General features: G+C 49.4%; 1 protein-coding gene across 5 annotated transcripts in view; it reads left to right on the forward strand.

Annotated features, from left to right (window-relative positions):
- The window catches only part of ddr1 (discoidin domain receptor tyrosine kinase 1), a 22,157-nt gene continuing 1,490 nt past the window's right edge, over window positions 1-20,667 (forward strand). Inside the window, exons 1-19 of one of the 5 annotated variants that reach the window (XM_037274895.1) lie at window positions 1-269; window positions 6,086-6,264; window positions 7,807-7,912; window positions 9,286-9,361; window positions 10,035-10,187; window positions 10,255-10,402; window positions 10,781-10,883; window positions 11,437-11,623; window positions 14,673-14,922; window positions 15,131-15,256; window positions 15,547-15,609; window positions 15,722-15,888; window positions 16,980-17,181; window positions 17,469-17,576; window positions 18,564-18,850; window positions 19,003-19,130; window positions 19,576-19,773; window positions 19,840-20,110; window positions 20,454-20,603. In XM_037274895.1, coding sequence (XP_037130790.1) covers window positions 6,129-6,264; window positions 7,807-7,912; window positions 9,286-9,361; window positions 10,035-10,187; window positions 10,255-10,402; window positions 10,781-10,883; window positions 11,437-11,623; window positions 14,673-14,922; window positions 15,131-15,256; window positions 15,547-15,609; window positions 15,722-15,888; window positions 16,980-17,181; window positions 17,469-17,576; window positions 18,564-18,850; window positions 19,003-19,130; window positions 19,576-19,773; window positions 19,840-20,110; window positions 20,454-20,603 — 2,859 coding nt within the window. In that variant the 5' untranslated portion in view covers window positions 1-269; window positions 6,086-6,128. Of the gene's footprint in view, window positions 270-5,950; window positions 6,016-6,085; window positions 6,265-7,806; window positions 7,913-9,285; window positions 9,362-10,034; window positions 10,188-10,254; window positions 10,403-10,780; window positions 10,884-11,436; window positions 11,624-14,672; window positions 14,923-15,130; window positions 15,257-15,546; window positions 15,610-15,721; window positions 15,889-16,979; window positions 17,182-17,468; window positions 17,577-18,563; window positions 18,851-19,002; window positions 19,131-19,575; window positions 19,774-19,839; window positions 20,111-20,453; window positions 20,604-20,667 lie in introns of those variants that run through there. The other 4 variants (XM_037274898.1, XM_037274896.1, XM_037274897.1 and 1 more) reach the window with 4 other exon arrangements.

Genomic DNA, 20,667 nt, shown 5'->3' on the forward strand with positions numbered 1-20,667 from the left:
CTGCGGTCCGGCTGCCTTGCCACTACCGCGGAGCTCGCATTCACTGACGGACTCTCAGTTTGGCGTCTCAGTTTGGCTTCTCCTTCACCGTATTTATTGGACACATTTTGTTGCCTTGTGACGAGTGCAAGTGCACAAAGCAACACCACTCGCCGACTTTGGAGTCAGAGTTTGGAGGAGGTTTGTGTGGACGCTTCCAGACAGTAACGAGACGGAGTGACTAAAAAGTTTGAGGGCGCTGTCCGAAAATAGCGGTTGCGGTGTTGAAGGTAGTTTTCCTTTTCCATTTCTATCCTATTTGCGGCTTCTAGCGTGTGCTTGTGTTCATGTGTGGCTTGGCGTCCGTCAGTCTCGTCGTGAAGCGGTTCTGGACTGCCGCCACGCTGACGGAGCCCTCCTGCCGGGCGCATGTCGGCCGACCAAGGTGTAACGTTGCGCCCAAATATTAGCAGCCGTGGATCTGGAATTTCCCTGACAGTCTGCATCACGTCCTGGATTTACTGCATACTTTCAAGCTACCAAAACGCATGTGTGCAAAGGAAGGTGGACTGTTTGCTTGCTTACTTGCTTGCTTGTCAAGTGACTCAAATGAACATGTCAAGTTTTATATTGAGGACCTTATTTTTTGGTTACTCAGAATCCACAAGATTGCGTACTACGTTTTATTCACTCGACTTTGGCAGTTGAAAAACAAATGCCAATTTGAGAGACTGTTTGCACTTTAGTCCCTTCACGGCCACCATACCCTAATTGTTCTTGATAGTTCACTCTGCTGAGTGACAGCTGAAGCAAAAAGTTGAATATTGGATCCCCAACAACTTTGATTAAATTTTTAGATGACAACTGTGCCGACCCCGTTAATGTGACAGATGAAGCACAAACCTGAATACTGATAAGTCCTACAGTGGAGAGCGTGGCTTGTTTTGGTCTCTGCAGAACTCTTGCTATCCACTAAAAATTTATGAACCTGTGTTTATTGATTTCAACCACAATTTCCTCGGGTGGGATTTCTGTGTAAAGACTGCACCGCTGACTTCTGGACTAGTGAAAAGTGTCTTTTGTGAAAGAATGTTTGGTTGGGTCTTAGCCTTTTCAGAGCCGCATTCCTCCCCCTTTCTTTACATGGCACCTCCTTGACTAAAACAAATTCAAACAAAAGCCATTCTTTCCCAGCAACGGCTTTGTGGTCGGTGCTTGGGGGTCACCACCCATGTCACGCTCGCACTAGCTCGTGTGACCTTAGATGACATCATCTGGCGCATGTGCTTTTGTTTCAGGGCAAGCGGACACAAACGCAACATGAGGCCCCGCGTGCAAACGTTTCAAATGAGCAACAAAACCGAAATTGGATTTGCACAGAGCAATCTCAGATGGAATTTTGCACACACTGCACCGATGTGTTGCATTGAAGGCAAAAGAGAAGCGAGCTGCAATTTGTTGCGTTCACCTCAAAGCAGAAGATGCGTTGCTGGGTCCAAGAAGGCCTTTTTAGCTTTATGAGCTTTTTGGAGCAATTTCATTTTTTCTTGGGCAAATGGAATGCTGGCTTGTTTAATGACCTTTTGGCTGCTAATTTCACCTATGTCCCCCTCCGTGTAATCGCCGTTTATGTGTTCGTGCCGTCCGGCCAAGACGTGAAACAGCTGGAGAATATGTGTGCTGTGATGTTATTCATATGTTTTGGTTAAAATGGGAAGGACTTTGTTCTGTTTTTTTTGTTTTGGTGTTATTTATATTTCAAACATATTGCTGCTGTCCGTTGACAGCCTTGTACATGACATGCCCCCCCCCCCCCCACCACACACACACACATAAAAATAATTCTCATGAGACACAAATGATTGTCATAAGAAAGCTTTGCCACAGCAGAAACATGAATTCCTCATTTCACAGTCCAATGCGTCGTTGATGTTTTGAAAGATCGAAGCAGATTGGAATGTCCAAAGCAGAGCACCAACGGGCTTGAAAGGAGGCCGTTGAAGTCAACGCAATTAGTGCAGTGATTACATGACACGTCTCCTTTATTTAACCGCAAAATTGAACAAGCAGAGCAAATAATCCTTTTTCTGTGATCTTCCATTGTTTCATGTCCCGTCACGGGACGCCGTGATGAGATAGCGTCGACGCCGCTTGCGTGTGTGTGTGTGCTGGGCAAAGGTTTTATTTTGGCTTCGGAGCTTGACTTGAAAGAATTTGTCATTTATCTCCTATCACATTTTGGCACGCCGCAGAAGAGAAAGGCGCCCCCCTCCTCCCCGGGCCTGCATATGAAATTTGATATGAGGAAGATGATGTCATGCTCTGCCAGTCACAAAGCCTCCGTCAGTTCAAGGATTGAGTCTGAGAATTGAGACTTTCAGATGGACGCCCGATAATGAGACGAACGCCCTGCACACTTTTTTTCCAATTGCACCACATTTCAGTCCTGGGGGACGAAACACGAGATTGGTGGCCCAACACAATCTTCTGGTCTGGGCTGCCGGATCGAGATGGAGGCACTGCCATCAAAATAGTCGAATGGCCCATATCCAATCTCTCCAGATAAAAAACAACTCCTGGAACACGCCCAATCAGTTCCTTCTTTGTTTGATTTTCTATTATCTGAACATCAATTGCTTTTGAGTAAGCGAGCTTGAGAAGCGTGAGATTGACTGGCTGACGGTCGGGAATGTACTCAAGGGACCGCCGGCGTTACTTTACAGAAAAGAAAAAAAAAAAAGGTTGCAACTTGAGCTGGTTCTTTTTTTACTTGCTCATCGACTCAAGACCTCACGCGTCCACGTGGGCTGCTCGCTCGCTCGGGGCCTTGTCACCCGGGCATCAATCACCAAAGTCTCCTGGCAATGCTGCCGAATAGTAGAATCGTGGAGCAAAGTTGTGCCCGGCATCAAAGTTGAACAAGGGGTGCTACCTTTTGCTCTCAACTGCCAGGGGGGGGGCACATAAGCATGAAGGGCTTGTCATGAGCTGCATAATTGAAGTCTCTTTCCAAAAGGGGAACTGCGATTGAGGTGTTCTGGCAACGATCGCACGCTTTTGTTTTTTACGAGCAAATTTCGTTGCCTTTCTGTGAAACAAAGGAAGGCCATTAATACCTGCAAACTGCTATTTTGACCCATTCCTATAGTTAAGTCTTGTGCCACACCATTTGCATTTGACAAGAATTTGGCTACTTGGGACTCTCTATGTTGCCAGTTAAGGTCTGGGATGTATACTGGTGTTGGCTCTTTGATTTCTGAAATGTTGTCTTTTGAACATGGCTCACTCACAGGTGAAGAGTGTGTCGGTGCCTGCAATTAAAGGCAACCTTGCATTCCAATTAGAATGCACGATGCTCCTAAGAGAACAATATATTGGTGCCAGAGTGCACTTGACAGCAAACTGGCGTTGTTTGCCCACGCCTCATTAGGAGTTTTAGCGCTGACGCTTTTCTCATTAATGGCTGGAAGCAAAGGTCACAGCCCCTCCCCGTCGAGGCAGGAGCAAATTAAAACACGAAAAGGTCGAATGAGACAAAGCAACACGGAGCACCGATGCCGGTATGTCGTCGCATTTGCTCACAAACAAATGGCGTCCACAACAGAAGCCTCTTTTGGCCTGGGTAAAACTGTTGCCATGGCAACTATTCAAGAACCGTCGAGCGCCGCCGCGTCACACCTTGTACAGTATGCGATCATTGAACGAACGACGCCAGCGCTGTAACCAAAGCACCAAGGCGGCGGGCAAAGTGAGCCGCCGCCCCTCTCATTCACGACAAAACGAGCGAGAGTGAAGAGGCTCTGCTCGCGCTCGGCACGTCCCGACTTGACTTGCGTGCGAGAGAACCAAAACGCTTCCAGTCTAAACTTGCCGACCGGCTCGAGTCTCCTGACAACAAGTTGAGCCTTGGTGGGCCATGTTTTCTTTCACTTTGTAGCGTAGGTGACTGGCGCTGATGAAGCCCGAGCCGTGCTCATCAGTCAGCCCCCCACTGCAAGTCGTCATTGTTTGCAAACTCCAACTCTTCTTGCCACCCTCTCTTGGACTTAGTGAATTTGTGCAATAATTAAGCTGCTTGTGTGCTCAGAGGGGCCTTAATGCTGCTTTAACGACTCCCAAATTATTGCAGGAAATGTCCCCCGAATATGCTTTCTTCTACCCCCTGATTCACCACCTTGTCCACTCTCTTTCCTTTTTGTATTTTCTTTGAGCTGACACGCTTTAAGTGTTCCATTGTCGTGCTTCTCAGTCGTGACGCTGTTGAGGAACTCGGACAACTCAATGTAGCGCAAAATACCAATGCGGTGACTTGCACTTGCTTGCATTGACGAACAGTGCACAGATTGATGAGCAATGCTAAGCAGTCGCAGCAAGTTGGCCCTCAGCTTTGCTTTGCATCCTGCCGGACAACGGCGGCCAGAACATGAGCGCACTGGCCCGACACATTGATGCTAAGTTGGCGGCTGCTTTTAATGTGATGCAGATGCCCTTCAACTTTTGACTCTTGGGCACAGTTTTCAAAATCATGTTTGTGATTTAGTATTTGTTGTATGATGTGCAATCCCAGCCTTCTCCTCTTTGCGTCTGCTGTTGATGCCGTTCCAAGTTGCTCTACAAGACAGCCGCCAGTGCTTTTGCTGCTCATCTCATCGTCATAAAAGGCGCATCCGAAGGGCACTTTTTTCCTTTGCGGGCACAGCGAGCGGCCCGCATTAGCAGAGAAAAAGCGTCAGAGCGCGTTGGCTGGCCGAATTCTTCCGACAGGCTGAGCGCTACGCTAACTGCAGCTGCTGGCAGCCGCTCGTCTTTGCCAGCAAAACACGGACACTTTTGTTCCTGCTCGGCAAAACATTTGTCCCGCTGGGCTTTATGCGCTTTCTCTCCGTGTTTGTCATGTCGTCCCCTCCCCGATCTGTGTCTGTCGGGATACATTGAGAAGAAGCCCGTTAGCCGATGACGAGCAACACCCGATCAGTGGAGCTTCTCGGCTTTTAGCGCAGCCGCACTCCCAAGCGGCTATCCCTTTTGCAGGACAGCTGCAGCCAGCGTGACGGCCTTGCTCCCCTCTTTGCTCCCACACGTTTGTCTCTCCAAGGCCATAAGTCAGCGGCCGCCCGACACAGTCGTCACGGCTTCCTTTCTTCCATTTCCTGCTTTCGGGATGAGAATCTTGCGCAAATCCATCTGATGAGAATCGCCTTGTAGTACTTTTACTGATACCGTTTAGATGTGGGAGAAAGGCAAAATGTGAGATTCAAACTTGGAAGTGTGAGTCACACGACAGACACGCTAACCACAACGCAGCCCTTCAAAGTTTCTTGTCTTCCGCAGCGCAAATCATCTTGAACGTTAATGCTAATCTCCGCCAATGAAGAATGAGCAGAAGTGTCGTCATCATGCGTGTGCCACATGCCCGCGTGTAAATCATGGAGCACAAGTTCAAGTCTGGAGGCCGCCCGTTGCCACTACGGCTGCGCGTCAGCTGTTGGAGTTGAGGCCGGCCTTCTCTTTCGCTCCCAGCTGTCGTTCCCTCTTCAGACTCGCACTTGCCGTCTTCCCTCCTTCTCGCACAGGAAAAAATGAGAGCGGTCAGCTGTCATGTCAGTTTGGCAACCTTGCATGTTTGGGGATTGCAAGTGAGAGCGAGCCATGTTTTGGATGTGTTTTTACTTCCTGTTAAAGGCATATCAGATGCTCCATTCAGTACCAGCGGATCTTTGTTTTTCAATCTTTCCAAAGCTAATTTGCTTAAACGTGTCCAAGCCAGTATGAGATGAGCAATTTGGCAAAACGATGACCTTCTCAAGTGCCCATAGAGTGAATGTGGTGCTAATTGTAGCGTCGTTACTAACTGCCAGAGTTATGCTTGATTGTTGCCCGGCAGGCCGCTACCCAGACCAAGAAACAAATTAGCGCCTCAAAGTGGATTTTGGCACTTTTGTGCTCGCTCACTCTTGGTTTGCTTTGCTAAGTTTTACAAACAAGACATCTTGGAGCTACTGCGAGAAACTCACTTTTGACTACGGCAGGTTTCAGGTTTCTGCCGTGGCACCACTTGAACCGTAGCCAAAGATTTGTTTCTGATGTTTCTTCCTCTGGTTTGCAGGAATGCCTGAGGCCAGCAGTGTGTCGGCGCACAGGTAAGCAGTATGCGCACTGCTGCGGTCATGGCAAGGCCAGCCGGGCAGCTGACTCCTTGCGCTGAGGTCACCCGCCTGCTGGTGCTGGCGCTGGTGCTGGCGCCGGTGTCTTCAGCAGAAGAGCACGAGTGGCACTTCAATGCAGGTAGACCACCCACAGAAGAAACTGTGAACTTTTTCCAAAAAGTATCCTCTGAGCTGCATAGCCTATTAACCAAAACAGTAACACCATCACCGCCTTTTGAATGTGGCCCCTTTTTGTGAAAATAAGATGTCCTGTCCGCCCTCGTTAGTTAGCTCTAGTGTTCAAGCCATTGATTATTTGACGCACTGAGATTTAAAGAGTTGATTAGCCGTGGCGGTTTTTGGCATCTCGTCTTTCAATTGGCTAATATACGGAGACCTTTTCCACTACCACCATAACATTTTGTGGAGCGGCGAAAAGTCTAGCCAATAAGGTGTCGCAAACTTGAGTCGGAAATGAGATGGATTTGGGTAAGCGTTGAGGTTAGCCTTGCTAGCTAAACTTGCTACCTAACGTTATAGTGGACTGCGCTAAACTCTTTAGTCATTAAAGCTCTCACACGGGACACTTTGCTTCCTCGCTTCATTGCTTCCTTCCTTACTTGCTTCCTTCCCGTTTTCTCCTCACATTGTCAGTTGAGTGAGTCTTGGCATTCTGCTATCAACAGGCTCCGCTGAAAGTTCTCTTGCTGCCTGTCAGTCGCTCGAGTGGAACGGTAGAGTGAAATTGTTCTCTCGCCGTGAGGAGACAAAGGGGTGCGTGTGTTGGGGGGGGGGGGACAACTCGGTGTAGCAGGAGCACCGGGTTTAATATCTGACTGCGGCAGCAAACACAAGCTGCAACTCCACCTGCGCTTTTGTTGCAAATGGCAGCAATTGTTTCACACCAATTCATGATATGGCAGTGCAATGCTTTCCCATTTACAAGCGGAAAGTAGACGAAATGAACCAAACTTTTACCCTCAAAGCAACTTTGATGGGTCACACCCACCACTTGACCAGAATGTGTTTGTCAAATGTTAGTTTGACGAAATGAAGTGGAAGATGTCAAATGTGTCAAGTTGAAAGCGTTGTCGAGTGTCCACGTGCCGAGGATGATTTCGCGAGTGTGCCTGCGGATCGTGCACAGCCCCCACCCCCCCAACGGGCTTTTTAACGTTTAACTGACAGCGCCCCCTCCCGCTCGGCTCCCCCTTCCTGTCCCTTCTGGACTTTATCGCCATCTGACCAGAGCCTCCCCCTGCCGCTCTTAGTGATCTCTCATTCAATCCAAATCGTTTGATAATGTCTGCTGCGAGATGGTGAGGTTTCTGTGGCTCCTTTTGTTCCCGGTGCCACCTTGACTGGGACTGTCACAGATAACCCACATTTGCCAGCTGCGTTTGTGCAGTGTGAGGCTGTGGTCTTTTACAAATATAACCCATCCAACAATTAAGTGTTGCAATGAGTGCAAATAGTATTCATCACTTATTTACACGAGATAACATTCTAAACAGTTGCAGGGTTGGGAAGTCTCATGCAACGCGGCACCAAAGTTTCCCCAACGATGCGCCGTGACCGATGATGCTCGGGAAGGCGAGATGGCGTTTGTGACGTGGCTCACGACGGTTCTCTGCCTTTTCCTGTTTTCCTTTTTGATCCCGTTGGCCTTCACCGTCGGCAGCCGCTCAGTGCCGTTACGCCCTGGGGATGGAGGACGGCAGCATCCTGGACACCGACATCAGCGCCTCCAGCTCCTGGTCAGACTCCACCGAAGCCAAGCATGCCAGGTCCGTGAGTTGAGCCTTCCACTCATCATTCTTGCTGCCATTTTCTTGCGTGAGTTGAGCCCTTTCGCTTGTCTTTCAAGCACAAAGCACCTTTTGGCACACTTTAACAACCTTCAGTCACTTTTCCGGCCACCCGACGTGCTTTAAAACGTTCCGCTTCATTAATTGGCAAGACTGCTCAGCATCCCTCAGATGTTTTTCTTCCAACCAATGTCTTGCAATGAAATAGGACCTCAAAGCAATTTGTTGGAAGATGATGGCAGGCGTGTTATTTAATGACAGGAGCGATTCATCTGTCTGGCAGAAAAATGCGGCGAGAGCAGGTTGGGCTTGGCGAGGCGCTAAGATGCACGCGTACCAGCCGTAGCCAGCCAGCACGTGGGTGGGCGGCCGGGCGTGCGTGCGTTCGCCACAGAGTCCCACCATGTGCAAATGATTAGTAGCCTCCAGGAGACGCACAGGGGGTGGGGGGGCAAGACAGACGGACGGCGAGACGAACGCTCGGCAAAGCAAACAAGTGAGGAGGGATCGGTGCTAACAGCACGGCAGGAATTGTTGAAGCAAGCAGGGGGCGGGGGGGTGATTGATGCAGAGATGATTACCTGATTGCAGCAGTGCAGCTCCAAGAAAAGTGAAGGGTGGGCCTCAATAATGACCTCTGGATAGGAAGCAGTAAAACTTGGACAAAATGTATCGCATGCACACTTGCCAACTTGGAAAGCTGAAATAGGGAGGAAACTCTGAAAGATAGTTTAGTCTCCCCACCGTACCCCACATCAGAAACACATTTTAGAGTTGTACATAGAAGCACATTATTATTTTCTCATCGCTGTCCAAAAGTGAAAAATCTAACAAATTTCATTATGACAATTTAATACCACACACACGCACGCACGCGCGTCGTATGTTTTTCATTGTGTGATGCTGATTTCAAAATATCGAGTTCTTCTTTGGCCTGAATATTTTTCAAAAGGATGGTGGCTGCATGGCGATACGATGTTGCAATGCAACCTTGGCCTGCCCTGCTCATCTTTCCCTCGGAAGGGCGCGATCTCATCCGTCTTTTTTCTGCCGCATGAGCGAGCAGCAGTACTCTCAGCGTGACGTCTCAAGAGTTGAGGCGCTTTGCCGCTCTGTGCGTGCGTGTCACAGAGTACAGCTCGAATCATTTCCTCTTCTTCGTATGTGCCGTACATTTTTACCTTTCCCCAGCTTGAGCGCGTTTGCAGACACGGTTGTCGATTTACACGTGGGCGTCTCCTTGCTGCCAAATCTATCTGCCGCTCTTTTTTCTGCTAAACGCCAGGTCAAGCATTTTGGTTCCATCTGGCCGTGTGTCAGCCAATGTAAATGAGACCCGTGTGCATCTTCAGGTTGAGCAGCGGAGAAGGGGATGGAGCTTGGTGCCCCGCGGGCGCTGTCTTCCCCGATGGATCGGAATACCTTCAGGTTAGCGCCACGCCTCCGGCTCGCTTGGATTTCTGAGCGCAAGTCACGTTACCTCGGAGGTTGTTGGCTCCAACGTCTGGAATCCAATGTGAACATGACTTTCTGGAAAAATATGCACTCAAGCATGTCCGTATTAGCTCAGTGGCCTAGTGGTAGAGTGTCCGCCCTGAGACTGGAAGGTTGTGGGTTCAAACCCCGGCCGGGTCATACCAAAGACTATAAAAATGGGACCCATTGCCTCCCTGCTTGGCACTCAGCATTAAGGGTTGGAATTGGGGGGTTAGATCACCAACTGATTCCCGAGCGCGGCATGGCTGCTGCTCACTGCTCCCCTCTCCCCCAGGGGATGGATTAAAATCACACGGGGATGGGTTAAATGCAGAGGACAAATTTCACCACACCCAGGTGTGTGTGTGACGATCATTGGGACTTTAATCTTTTAATCTTAATTATTCGAGAGGAGACTGCTGCTCTCTGAGCATCTAAAGTAGTGTTCGACCTTTTCATATCCATTGACTAGCGGGCACGGGCAAACTTGTGGACCGCGGTTGATTTTTGGAAAAAATGGATGAGCAGGACATTTGTAGATGTTAAAAGAAGCTGAGCTCTGCATGTCAATTAGTTGATTTAAATCATAAGCTAGCGCCGTAGCTAAGCTGTCTCCTTAATGCAGGTGGACCTTCGCAAGCTCCACTTCCTGGCCCTGGTGGGCACACAGGGTCGCCACGCCGACGGGCACGGCCAGGAGTTTGCCCGCAGTTATCGCCTGCGCTACTCTCGGGATGGTGTGAAATGGATCACCTGGAAGGACCGCTGGGGCCAGGAAGTAAGATGCATTTGAAAGACAATTTGAAGGCCTTTCCATCAATTATGCCCAACGTCATTCCTCCAAGGTGGTGTCCGGGAACGACAACACCTATGATGTGGTTCTGAAGGACCTGGGCCCGCCCATTGTGGCCCGCATGGTACGCTTCTACCCGCTGGCTGACAGGGTCATGAGCGTCTGCCTTCGAGTGGAACTCTACGGCTGCGTGTGGGCCGGTGAGTGAGTGGCTGTCATGTGACCTGATTGCGCAAAACTTGCTTAAGTGTCCGCCCTCTGATGAATAGTGTTGTTCTCCGCCACCCGCCGTATTTACGAGCGCTCGCCGCTTGCGTCTCTCGTTCATTGTTCATCACTCTGTCTTGCCGCCCCGGATCGGCGCTGTCTTGCCGCCGCCTCATTAAAGTTGGCTGCCGAATTGGTTGGAGATGAGCTTGATTTGTCATCTGAATATGGTCGTTTTTACGCCGCTCGGCTCGGTTTGAGTGACTTTGGTAGTCTGCGGTGGGGAGTGAGTAACGGAGCCGTTGCTTTGTTTGCCTCGTGCCTACGCGCCATGTACGGACTCATTCCTCAATGGTTGTCTCCTCTCGTAGACGGGCTGAAGGCTTATACAGCTCCTGTGGGCCACGTGATGAATCTGTCAGGCTCGCCTGTCTACCTGAACGACTCCACCTACGACGGCAGCGCCGAGCAAGGGTAAGTAGGACCAGGCTCAACGCAGCACCCACCCGTGTTGTTATGGCTGCCGAGGGACTCGGAGGCACCTTTACTGCCCAGAATGTTTTGGCAAGCCGCCAGATAGGCCGCGTCGGGGTCACGCTCGCTCGCTCAATGGGCCCAAAATGTTTTGCTTATGAGTAAGCCAACACCTTTTGATGCGATCCAGACGGGTTCTTGCGCAGATGGCAGGCAGCAGAGGTGGGGTAACCTTGTCGTGTTCGTACGGCCGGGCCGTGCCGGACCGTGCCGGACCGTGCCGGACCGTGCCGTATTGCCTTGAAAGAAAACTGAAAGATTTCCAATTGGGTTTTCAACACAGACGAGATTCCCCAGAAATGCGAATTTACAAAATGGGCAAAGAAAATTGTTTTATTTTTTGACAAACTGAACATTGCGTCAAACATCTGGTCAAGAAAAGCCCTCAAATCGGAGTGGAACACCAAGTCATGATTCTTTCTGAGCGTATCTTCTCAACCATTGCTAGCTTCTCCCTGTTTGTCAACAAATTTGCGTTTGAATGTGGGCGCAGGGTGCAGTTTGGCGGCCTGGGTCAGCTGTGCGACGGCGTCCTGGGAGGAGACGACTTCACGGAGAGCAAGGAGCTGCGGGTGTGGCCCGGCTACGACTACCTGGGCTGGAACAGAGACGTTCTGGCCAAGCCCGCCGTGGACATCGAGTTCCACTTCGAGAAGCCTCGCCTGCTCCGGGTCATGCAGGTAGGCGGCACGACCTTGACGAGAACATGCACACGTGCAGAAAGAACGGCCGGCAGGCAGGCGGCTCGACACATTGCCTCGTACGTGGATCCACTTATGGGTGACGGGCTCGGAGCCAAGTGCCAGGTTAGCGGTGCGCCCGTGTTTCCTCATTTGGACGCTTTTCACCCCTCTGACTCGTTTCAAAGGCATTTTGAGGATTTTATCGGAGCGCAATGAAGAATTTTCCCATGGCAATGAATGCAAATGGAATGTATCTGTTCCAGGGTCAAACTGTCAGCGTGAAAAGCCATGTATCACACTAATAAATTCTACTGTTTTACATTTTACTCATTTAGTTGTGGTCTATATCAGCGGTTCCCAACGTTTTTTGTGCCACGGACCGGTTACATGTCAGACAATATTTTTACGGGCCTTTAGATAGATACATAAATAAATAATAAATTTATAATAAAAAACGCATACAAATAAAGTAAAGGTGCGTTTTCATTTCGGCATCTCCACTCACTGGCAAGCACTCGCCTACTTCCTCCTCATGCGCACACACGCACATGCACACACACACACACACACACACACACATACACATACACACAATCAGCAAGGTGGCTAGATTTGAGGAGAAGGGCATGACTTATTTGCAAATCATTACAGAGTAACCTGGAATAGAGTGAAATGGAACAGAGTGGCAATTCTATTGACAATGTATTGTACATGTGAGGCAGTCGAACAAAATCCAGGACAGTTTTTGAAATTCCCCCCAGGCAGATTTTTGGGGCTGAAAAGTAGGACATGTCTGGGGAAAAGAGGATGTCTGGTCACCCTGGTAATAGATAATAAAAAAAAGTCATAGAAAACGCAGAAATCTGACTTGAGTAGAAAATAGCCCCCCAAACAGATCATAAAAGTATCTCTGCAGCACCTGGAGTGATAGAGTACACTTTTCTACACTCCCGGAGACTCCAAATACATAAGAAAATTATTTTAAAAGCAAAAAAAGTTGATTTTCCATATGTCCTTTAAGTCAAGTCAAGTTTATTTATATAGCCCTTAATCACAGACAAGTCTCAAAGGGCTTCACATGTGCAAAATTGACAATTATTCTCAACATCCCCTGATCTTAACTCCCAGGAGGGCAAGGAAAAAATAAACCAACTGGGGGGAAAATTGAGAAACTTTGAGAAGAGACCACAGATGGGAGGATCCCCCTTCCAGGATGACCAGGCTGCAATGGATGCAGAGAGGGCACATTTAACACACAATGTAAAACAATTCAAAGAAAAAGTAGATGTCCATTTCAGTGAAGAGCTATAGGAAGGTGCCCTCAATTGTCATGGCATTGTCTGCGAGGGTGGTAATCCGCCCCAGATCCCTCATCCTGATTGGTCGACATGAAATCCAGACAGCCATTTTCAGTTTAGGTGTCACCTAACCCGCTCCCCGGCTGGGGAGGCAGGACAGAGAACACAAACTGCAGCCGAATCGGCCAACACAAGTTAATTAAAGGCCATAGTATAAAAATGTGCTTTTAATCCTGTCTTAAATGTTTCTACTGAGGTAGCAGTTCTGATCAATGTTCCCTCTAAGTTTTCAAATGTCTGTGCAAACACACAAGCTCCCTGTGCACTCTGTGGACCACTGTGTGCAACACCAGATTGATTGATTAATTAATAAATAAATAAATAAATGAAATATTGTCAATGAGAACTTTAACTTGCTCGGGGTCGGATTTTGTTTTGTGTGACAGCTCGTTCCTTTTCTGTCTGTCTTTTGCGCTCTCTCGCAATAATGTACCGATCACCTGTCCCATCTTGAGTCTTTGTACAATTTCAACAGCTTTCAAATGACATTTCTGCTGAATGTGACGCTTGAGGTAGCCAAATTTCCATTCAGTCCATATTTTTCCCTCCGTAAACTCGCCTGCCACTTTGTCTTCACTGCATGTTTTGCATAGTAGACCTTTCTCACTCGAAAAAGTCACACCAAGTTCCACCCTTTGTTCTTTTATTTGCACACACTCCGACAGCCATTCCATCTTCAAAAACCGCCGCATCTCTTATTTACTTTGGCTTGGCGAGTGGATGCGTCGCTGTTTGTTCGTTTCGCCATGATAAGGGATGAGCTCACTTAGCATTTGCTTCTCTTGACTCCGCCGCACTGTTGTTAGCTAGCTAACCTGCACGGCACGAATGGATAGGACACATTTTCAGGGACTGTCAATGCTATGATTGGCTATTTAGCGTAAGTGAACCACATCATATTGACTGGACACCTGTCAATCACTGATTTACACGACAAAAAGGCACAGAAAGAAAATCATCCGTCCACTTAATTAGATTAGATTACGTCTAACATTAGATATTAATCAATCAGTTTATGCTGAATTTTATTTCGTGTGCAGCATAGAGTTTCTTGTGCGCAGAGACTGTGTGAGCAGTGCGCAATTGCGCAGCTGCGCAGCTTAGAGGGAACACTGGTTCTGATATCTATCGGTAGGGCATTCCAACGCTCTGGAGTCTGAATATAGAATGCTCTTGACCCTGTGGACTTCTTTTTGGCCCTAGGGGTCGCTAAAAGACCAGTGTTGTGCGAACGAAGGTTTCGGCACAGAACGTGAGGTACAGCGAGGTTGACGAGATACGAAGACACTAAGCCATGCAATGTTTTATAGGTTAATAAAAGAACCTTGAAGTTGTGAAAAAACCCTAACACACTTCAAACAAATGACTTTTATAAAATAAAAAAAAAAATAAAAAAAGTGAAATTAGGTTTCAACCAGTGGTGGGTCAATGGCGATCGCAAGAGGTCTGCAAAACAAAATCTGGGAGTTCCAAGCAAAACGAAATCTGGGAGTTCCAAGCATATTTTGGTAAGGGGGGGGGGGGGGCAGTACCCCCACAGTCCCACCTCTAGCTCCGCCAGTGGTATTAGTAGGCTGATAAGTTTCCATGTCATTTTATTACGATACAGGACAGTGCAATATTTTAAAAAATTCAGTTGACTTTGAACAGGACCTCATCTGTTTCCTGGTCCACTGTCGTCTACGCAGGTGCACAGCAACAACCGTCACACTCAGGGCGTGCGGGTGTTCAACAAGGTGGAGTGTTCCTTCAAGGGTGGGCTGCTGCAGCCGTGGTCATCGCCGGTCCTGACCCTGTCGGTCCCACTGGACGACCTCAAGGACCCATCATCTCGCACGCTCTCGTTGCCCCTGGACGGACGCCTCGCTCACATCCTGCGCTGCAGCTTCTTCTTTACCGACCGATGGATGCTCCTCAGCGAGATAACCTTCCTCTCAGGTAAGCACCACTACTGCTTAGAGTCTTGATACTACTCCTGCCACTGGCGGAGCTAGGTGGGGGGTCGTGGGGCCACTGGGCCTCCCTGCGTTATGCCGGGACTTCCCTGGGGTGAGAGTAAAACAAATCAAATAAACGCCTCTGCCACGACGGCTGCATGTTGATGTGGTTTTCTGAAACCTCTTTCTCTCTTGTTCCTGTCCTCTAGACACTTTTGAAAAGGACGAGAATCAGATGAATGATCGCAAGACTCCCACCACCAGCTCCTCCCCTTTTGTCAACCACACCTCGGCCTCTTCCGCCCTGAGCCGCAGAGGCGCCACTGCCGCCTCTTGTGAGTCCGGCCGGTCAAGCTGCCGCTCTCGCCATCCTCCGCCTGCTCGTCATTACCCACTACGCTTCTCGCCTCCTCATCCACCACCCAGCAACATGACGTTGGACACAGGGAGCCTGCCAGACAGCTGCTTTTTTGTCTGATCTCGCTTATTATTGAAGCTAAATATTTGCACTTGAGCGCCTTTGTGCTACTCTGGCAGACGTCGTCTCCGTCATTCTTTCGCTTCCCCTTTACCACCTCTGCTCATTCACCCTCCTCCTGTTAATCTGCTCCTCCTCCCCCTCCAGTGCCTCCTCCCACCACCACCTCCACCCTCATGACAGACACCACTACTAATTGGACGCTGTCAGGTGAGACAAAAGGAAAATGACTGGGCGCTCGTCCATCGTTCTCTCCAAGCGCGGGCCTTTGTGCTATCAATCACTCACGCATAAACGCTAGCTCATTCGCCCCCTCCGGCAGGTTCCGAGTTGGCCGCCGTGTCTCCAAGGGCGGGGCTTCCCGTGGCAAAGGACGACAGCGGCGATGCGGCCGTCCTGATTGGCTGCCTGGTGGGCATCATCCTGTTGCTGCTGGCCGTCATCGCCGGCATTCTCTGGAGGCAGTACTGGAAGAAACTACTGGGGAAGGTCAGAGTCAAAGTGACAACTCACCAAAGCAAACTGAATTTAAGGGTGTATTCAGACCTGACTGTTTGGTCCACTTTAACCGGACCAGGGTTCGAATTTAATGCTGGTCCAGACCTTTTGTGCAGGTGTGAATACACGCAAATGAATCCTAGCGCGGATTAAAGAAACGGACCGAGACCCACTTTTTCAAGTGCGAACCAGATGAAAGAAATCCAGAAAAGCCCTTTCGTCCGTTTTAGTTTGGTACGGACTAAAGGCGGACCTAATTTTTTTCGTTTGGTGTGGTTCCTATTCAGACTGTACATTTTGCAAGCGAAGTATGTTTTGTAAACACACCCACGCTTGTGACGATCTGTGCTCCCATTGGTCAGCAATGACCAGCGCGGCACACAGGGCACAGACCCGGAAATGGAAGAAAGCATGCGAGTCCCACGCGCTGCGTTCCTGCTCTGCATATTTGTGCTGCTGGTTCGGATCTACGCTGTTTGTATTCACACCTGAAGCGAACCGCACCAAAGTTCGTTTGGAAGCAAAAAAGTGGGTCTCGGTCTGTTTCTTTAATCCGTACCAGGATTCACACCTGCACAAAAGGTCCGGACCAGCGTTAAAATCGAACCCTGGTCCGTTTAAAGCGGACCAAACAGTCAGGTCTGAATACACCCTTAGTCCGCATTTGGTCCGGACCAAACAAGCGGCTGAAAGGACTTTTCTGACTTTTCTAACCCTAAGATGCAAAAGAGACTTTACTGAAAAATTAAAAACCATGATGCTTGGCCACTAACTTTTGTCGACGCAAATTTACTTTTTCCATTTGACAAGGCTATCTTAACAAAGCTCCTCCCCTCACTTCAAATTACTTTTTTTGGCACCAAGATAAGATGGTGCAGTGCCAAAGCATTACTTTGACAGCCAGTGCTTTAGTGAGTTGTCCAGCAAACAAAGAATAATGTCATTTTGTAGAACTCGTGATGGTGCGGCGCCAAAGCACTACTTTGACATTAGCCAGTGCTTTGTTCAGCAAACAAAGGATAATGTCATTTTGTAGAACTTGTGCGCTCATTCCAATGCTGACGTGGGGCTCTGTCGCGCAGGCGCAGAGCGGCTTGTCGGGCGACGAGCTACGCGTGCATCTCTCGGTGCCCTCGGACAACGTGGTCATCAACAACACGCACAGCTACTCCAGCCGCTACCAGCGCATACACACCTTCCCCGACGATCCCGAGCGCGATGCCGAAAGCGAGTACCAGGAGCCCAGCGCCTTGCTGCGCCTGCGGGACCACTGCAACAGCACGGGTAGGTCGCAAGCGTTCGCCCGCACGCGCGCAGCAGTTTGTTGGCATGGTGTCTCCGTGAAGCGCTGCCGCATTGAAATGACTCAAGCCCAAGACTCCGTTGCGTTGTTTTTGTGTTGTCGCCGCTAGTGCTTGCCGTGTGCTCCACTTACATCCCATCCTTTGGTTTGTATCCATTACCACGTGCTTGCTAACAGAACCTTATTTTGTTTTGTTGTGTCTACTTGATACGGTGGCCTGCCCTGTACTGTACTGTGTGTGGCGTGGCGTGCGTTTGTGCTCTCCCAGCCTTGCTGTTGCACAACCCGGCCTGTTATCTGCTCTTGTCAGATCACAGGGAAGGCTCCAGGCCCAGCACCTGTCGGGCTCAGGAAAAGAGTCTCAATGTGCCCCATGGTAAGACACCTTGGAGCGGCCCACCGCAGCCCAAAACGTGGTGGCTGCCCCACCCTTACTTGAATCTTACAGTCAGGTTTGGCTGCAATCTAGTGGAGTCACTCGTCACTCTTCTTCCTCTACGTCACGCATGCGTCTGACTTTGCTTCCTTTTTAACTCTTGCCTTGTGTGGTGGACTTTGTTCTAACAATAAACGTTCTCCCAAGCTGAAGCCTTTGCGAACCTCCTTGGTAAGCTCTCAATATCCATCCTGTCATTTGTCTGCCAAGATTTTTATGATTGTCTTTGTGCCTTTCATTGGATGAAAAAAGACAAATAACATGACGTTTTGCTTTATAAAAACATCTCGTAGTGGCATAGTACAGACTATGTTGAGTCAAACCGTTTTTGCTTCCGTGTAGTGGACATTGTGCTGCTCGTTCTGATGGTTCTTGATGTGGTCTGCAACATGAGCTCAGTTTCCCTCGAGGGATTCCTTTTTTTTTTCAAATCTTGCGGCAACATTTTATTCATACTTTCTGTGCGCGTTCTTCCTCAAATGAATAAGGGTGAGCGATTACTGCATTTTCCTTGTAAAGGAAGACACTGGCGCCTAGGGGCGCCGCCTGTTACTTAAAGGAGGCGCCGACTGACGCCGGTGGGCCGGAGCCTGTCCCAGCTGACTTTGGGCAAGAGGTGGGCTACATTCTCCTTTCCCGAGGCCTGAAGTCTTTTCAAGTCAAGTCAAGTTTATTTATATAGCCCTAGATCACAGGCAAGTCTCAAAGGGCTTCACATGTACAAAAAATTGACAATTATTCTCGAACATCCCCTGATCTTAAACTCCCAGGAGGGCAAGGAAAAAGGAGGAAAATTTTCGTCTTGGGTTTCCCTTTTAAGGCCACACGTTTTTTTTCTTCTCTCCAACACGTCTTGTAACAGCTGCCGACATGCCCAACCCGCTCGGTTCCTTGGCATTTCACCCTCAACATCCGCCTCTTCCCCAGGGTGCGGCTCAGAGTCTTCCCCGGATAAGGGATTCCCCCCGGTACGGGACGAGCCGCCGCCCTACCCGGGCTCACTGCCCTACCCAGCGTCCCCCCCGCTGCCTGCCAGTGTCCCGCACTACGCCGAGGCCGACATCGTGAGCCTGCAGGGCGTCAGCGGCAACAACACGTATGCCGTACCAGCCCTGGCCTCGTCCGGTCCTGGTGCCGACGCCGGCCCCTTGCCCGAGCTGCACCGCCAGTGTCTCGTCTTCAAGGAGAAGCTCGGGGAAGGACAGTTTGGAGAGGTAAGACATTTCCCAGTCTAAGTTCTCAGGCCCGACTGAGGCATTTTTTGGGGACAGATGAATCGATTGTCTTGTGATCACGGAGTGAGTGAATTTGTCAGTCTGGTGTAACGGCCAGTGGTTAAACAGTGTCTTCGTTGTTCTCATGCCAGGTGCACCTGTGCGAGATTGAGAACCCTCAGGACCTTCCAAACCTGGAGTTTCCCTTCAACGTGAGGAAAGGTCGCCCTCTGCTGGTGGCTGTCAAGATACTGCGGCCTGATGCTTCCAAGAATGCCAGGTTAGCTCATCACTTTAGGCAAATTTTCCATTCGTCAAGTGATCTTATTCCATTTTTTTTTTTGCTCTCAAGTGGAACAATTGGGATACATAGTTTTGATGCATACTTAATAGCAGAGAGAGGAAGCAGATCGAGTTGTACATCAGCAGGGTGTATTCCAACTGATGATTGCCATACCTGACAACAAACATTCCATTTGGACCATCTCCTCTGTCTGTGTTTCTGAATTTTCGCATTATACTGCCCCCTGGTGGCCAAGGCACGCACATCAAAAGGAGCTGCCCAGTTGATGCCCAACATGTTGACTTGTTTACATTATAACCATCTTTTTTTCTTCTTCCACAGATGTGAGCACACTGGTACTAAAAATAGTTTTGAAAAGAGTTGTTTTTTTCTTGGGAAAGATGAGCATTCTCTTCTACTTTGTACTCTTATTGCTTCTTAGGAATGACTTCCTGAAGGAGGTGAAGATCCTGTCCCGCCTGAAGGACCCCAACATCATCCGTCTTTTGGGTGTGTGCGTGAGCAGCGACCCGCTCTGCATGGTGACTGAGTACATGGAAAGCGGCGACCTCAACCAGTACTTATCCCACCGAGTTCTGCTGGACAAGAGCGGGCCTTTGCACACCATGCCCACCATCGGGTAGAGAAATTCACCACATTGCAACGTCAATTTGAATTCCATTCAGTGTTCCATTTTTGCCGCCAGGTACCCGGCCCTCATCTCTATGGCTGGCCAGATCGCATCGGGGATGAAATTCCTGTCCTCGCTCAACTTTGTGCACCGCGACCTGGCCACACGCAACTGCCTGGTGGGCGGCGAGAGGGGCAACAGCAGCGCTGATGACCCCAGCGGAGAGCGCCACATCAAGATCGCTGACTTCGGAATGAGCAGGAATCTCTACGCCGGAGACTACTACAGGATCCAAGGCCGAGCCGTGCTCCCCATACGCTGGATGGCCTGGGAGTGCATCCTCATGGTGAGCATAAGCCTTTGGCCTGCTAAAATACTAATGCTAATTAGCTAGCAGGCTAATAGGCAAACAACAGAATAGTCATATTATTTGTCCTCTGTGTAGAAGGGCTAATATTAGTGCTGCACTGATGAGCTGAGAGTTTCAGCCTGATAAGTGGAATTAAAAAAAACATGTCTAAGGCCTTCATAATCCTCTATCATACATTCTGGGACTTCGACAATCCATTCTATGGCTCTCCTCACCAAAGATGTACCCTTTAGCTCAAATTGTTGGGCAAATGATGTCATTGCAATTTTGCTGCCACGACTTGAAGACTGCTTTTGGCCCTCCCGCCACGTATGAACAGGGTAAATTCACCACAGCCAGCGACGTGTGGGCGTTTGGCGTGACCCTGTGGGAGATGCTGAGCGTGTGCCAGGAGCAGCCGTACTCCAACCTGACAGACGAGCAAGTCATAGACAACGCCGGAGAGTTCTTCCGATACCAGGGCAAACAGGTAGCGCTCCTGCACTCGGCCAATCCAGTGGCATCATTGCAAGCACCTCCCTCCCTGTCTCACT

This window comes from Syngnathus acus, chromosome 16 (assembly GCF_901709675.1).
Source record: "Syngnathus acus chromosome 16, fSynAcu1.2, whole genome shotgun sequence".
Taxonomy (NCBI): Eukaryota; Metazoa; Chordata; class Actinopteri; order Syngnathiformes; family Syngnathidae; genus Syngnathus; species Syngnathus acus.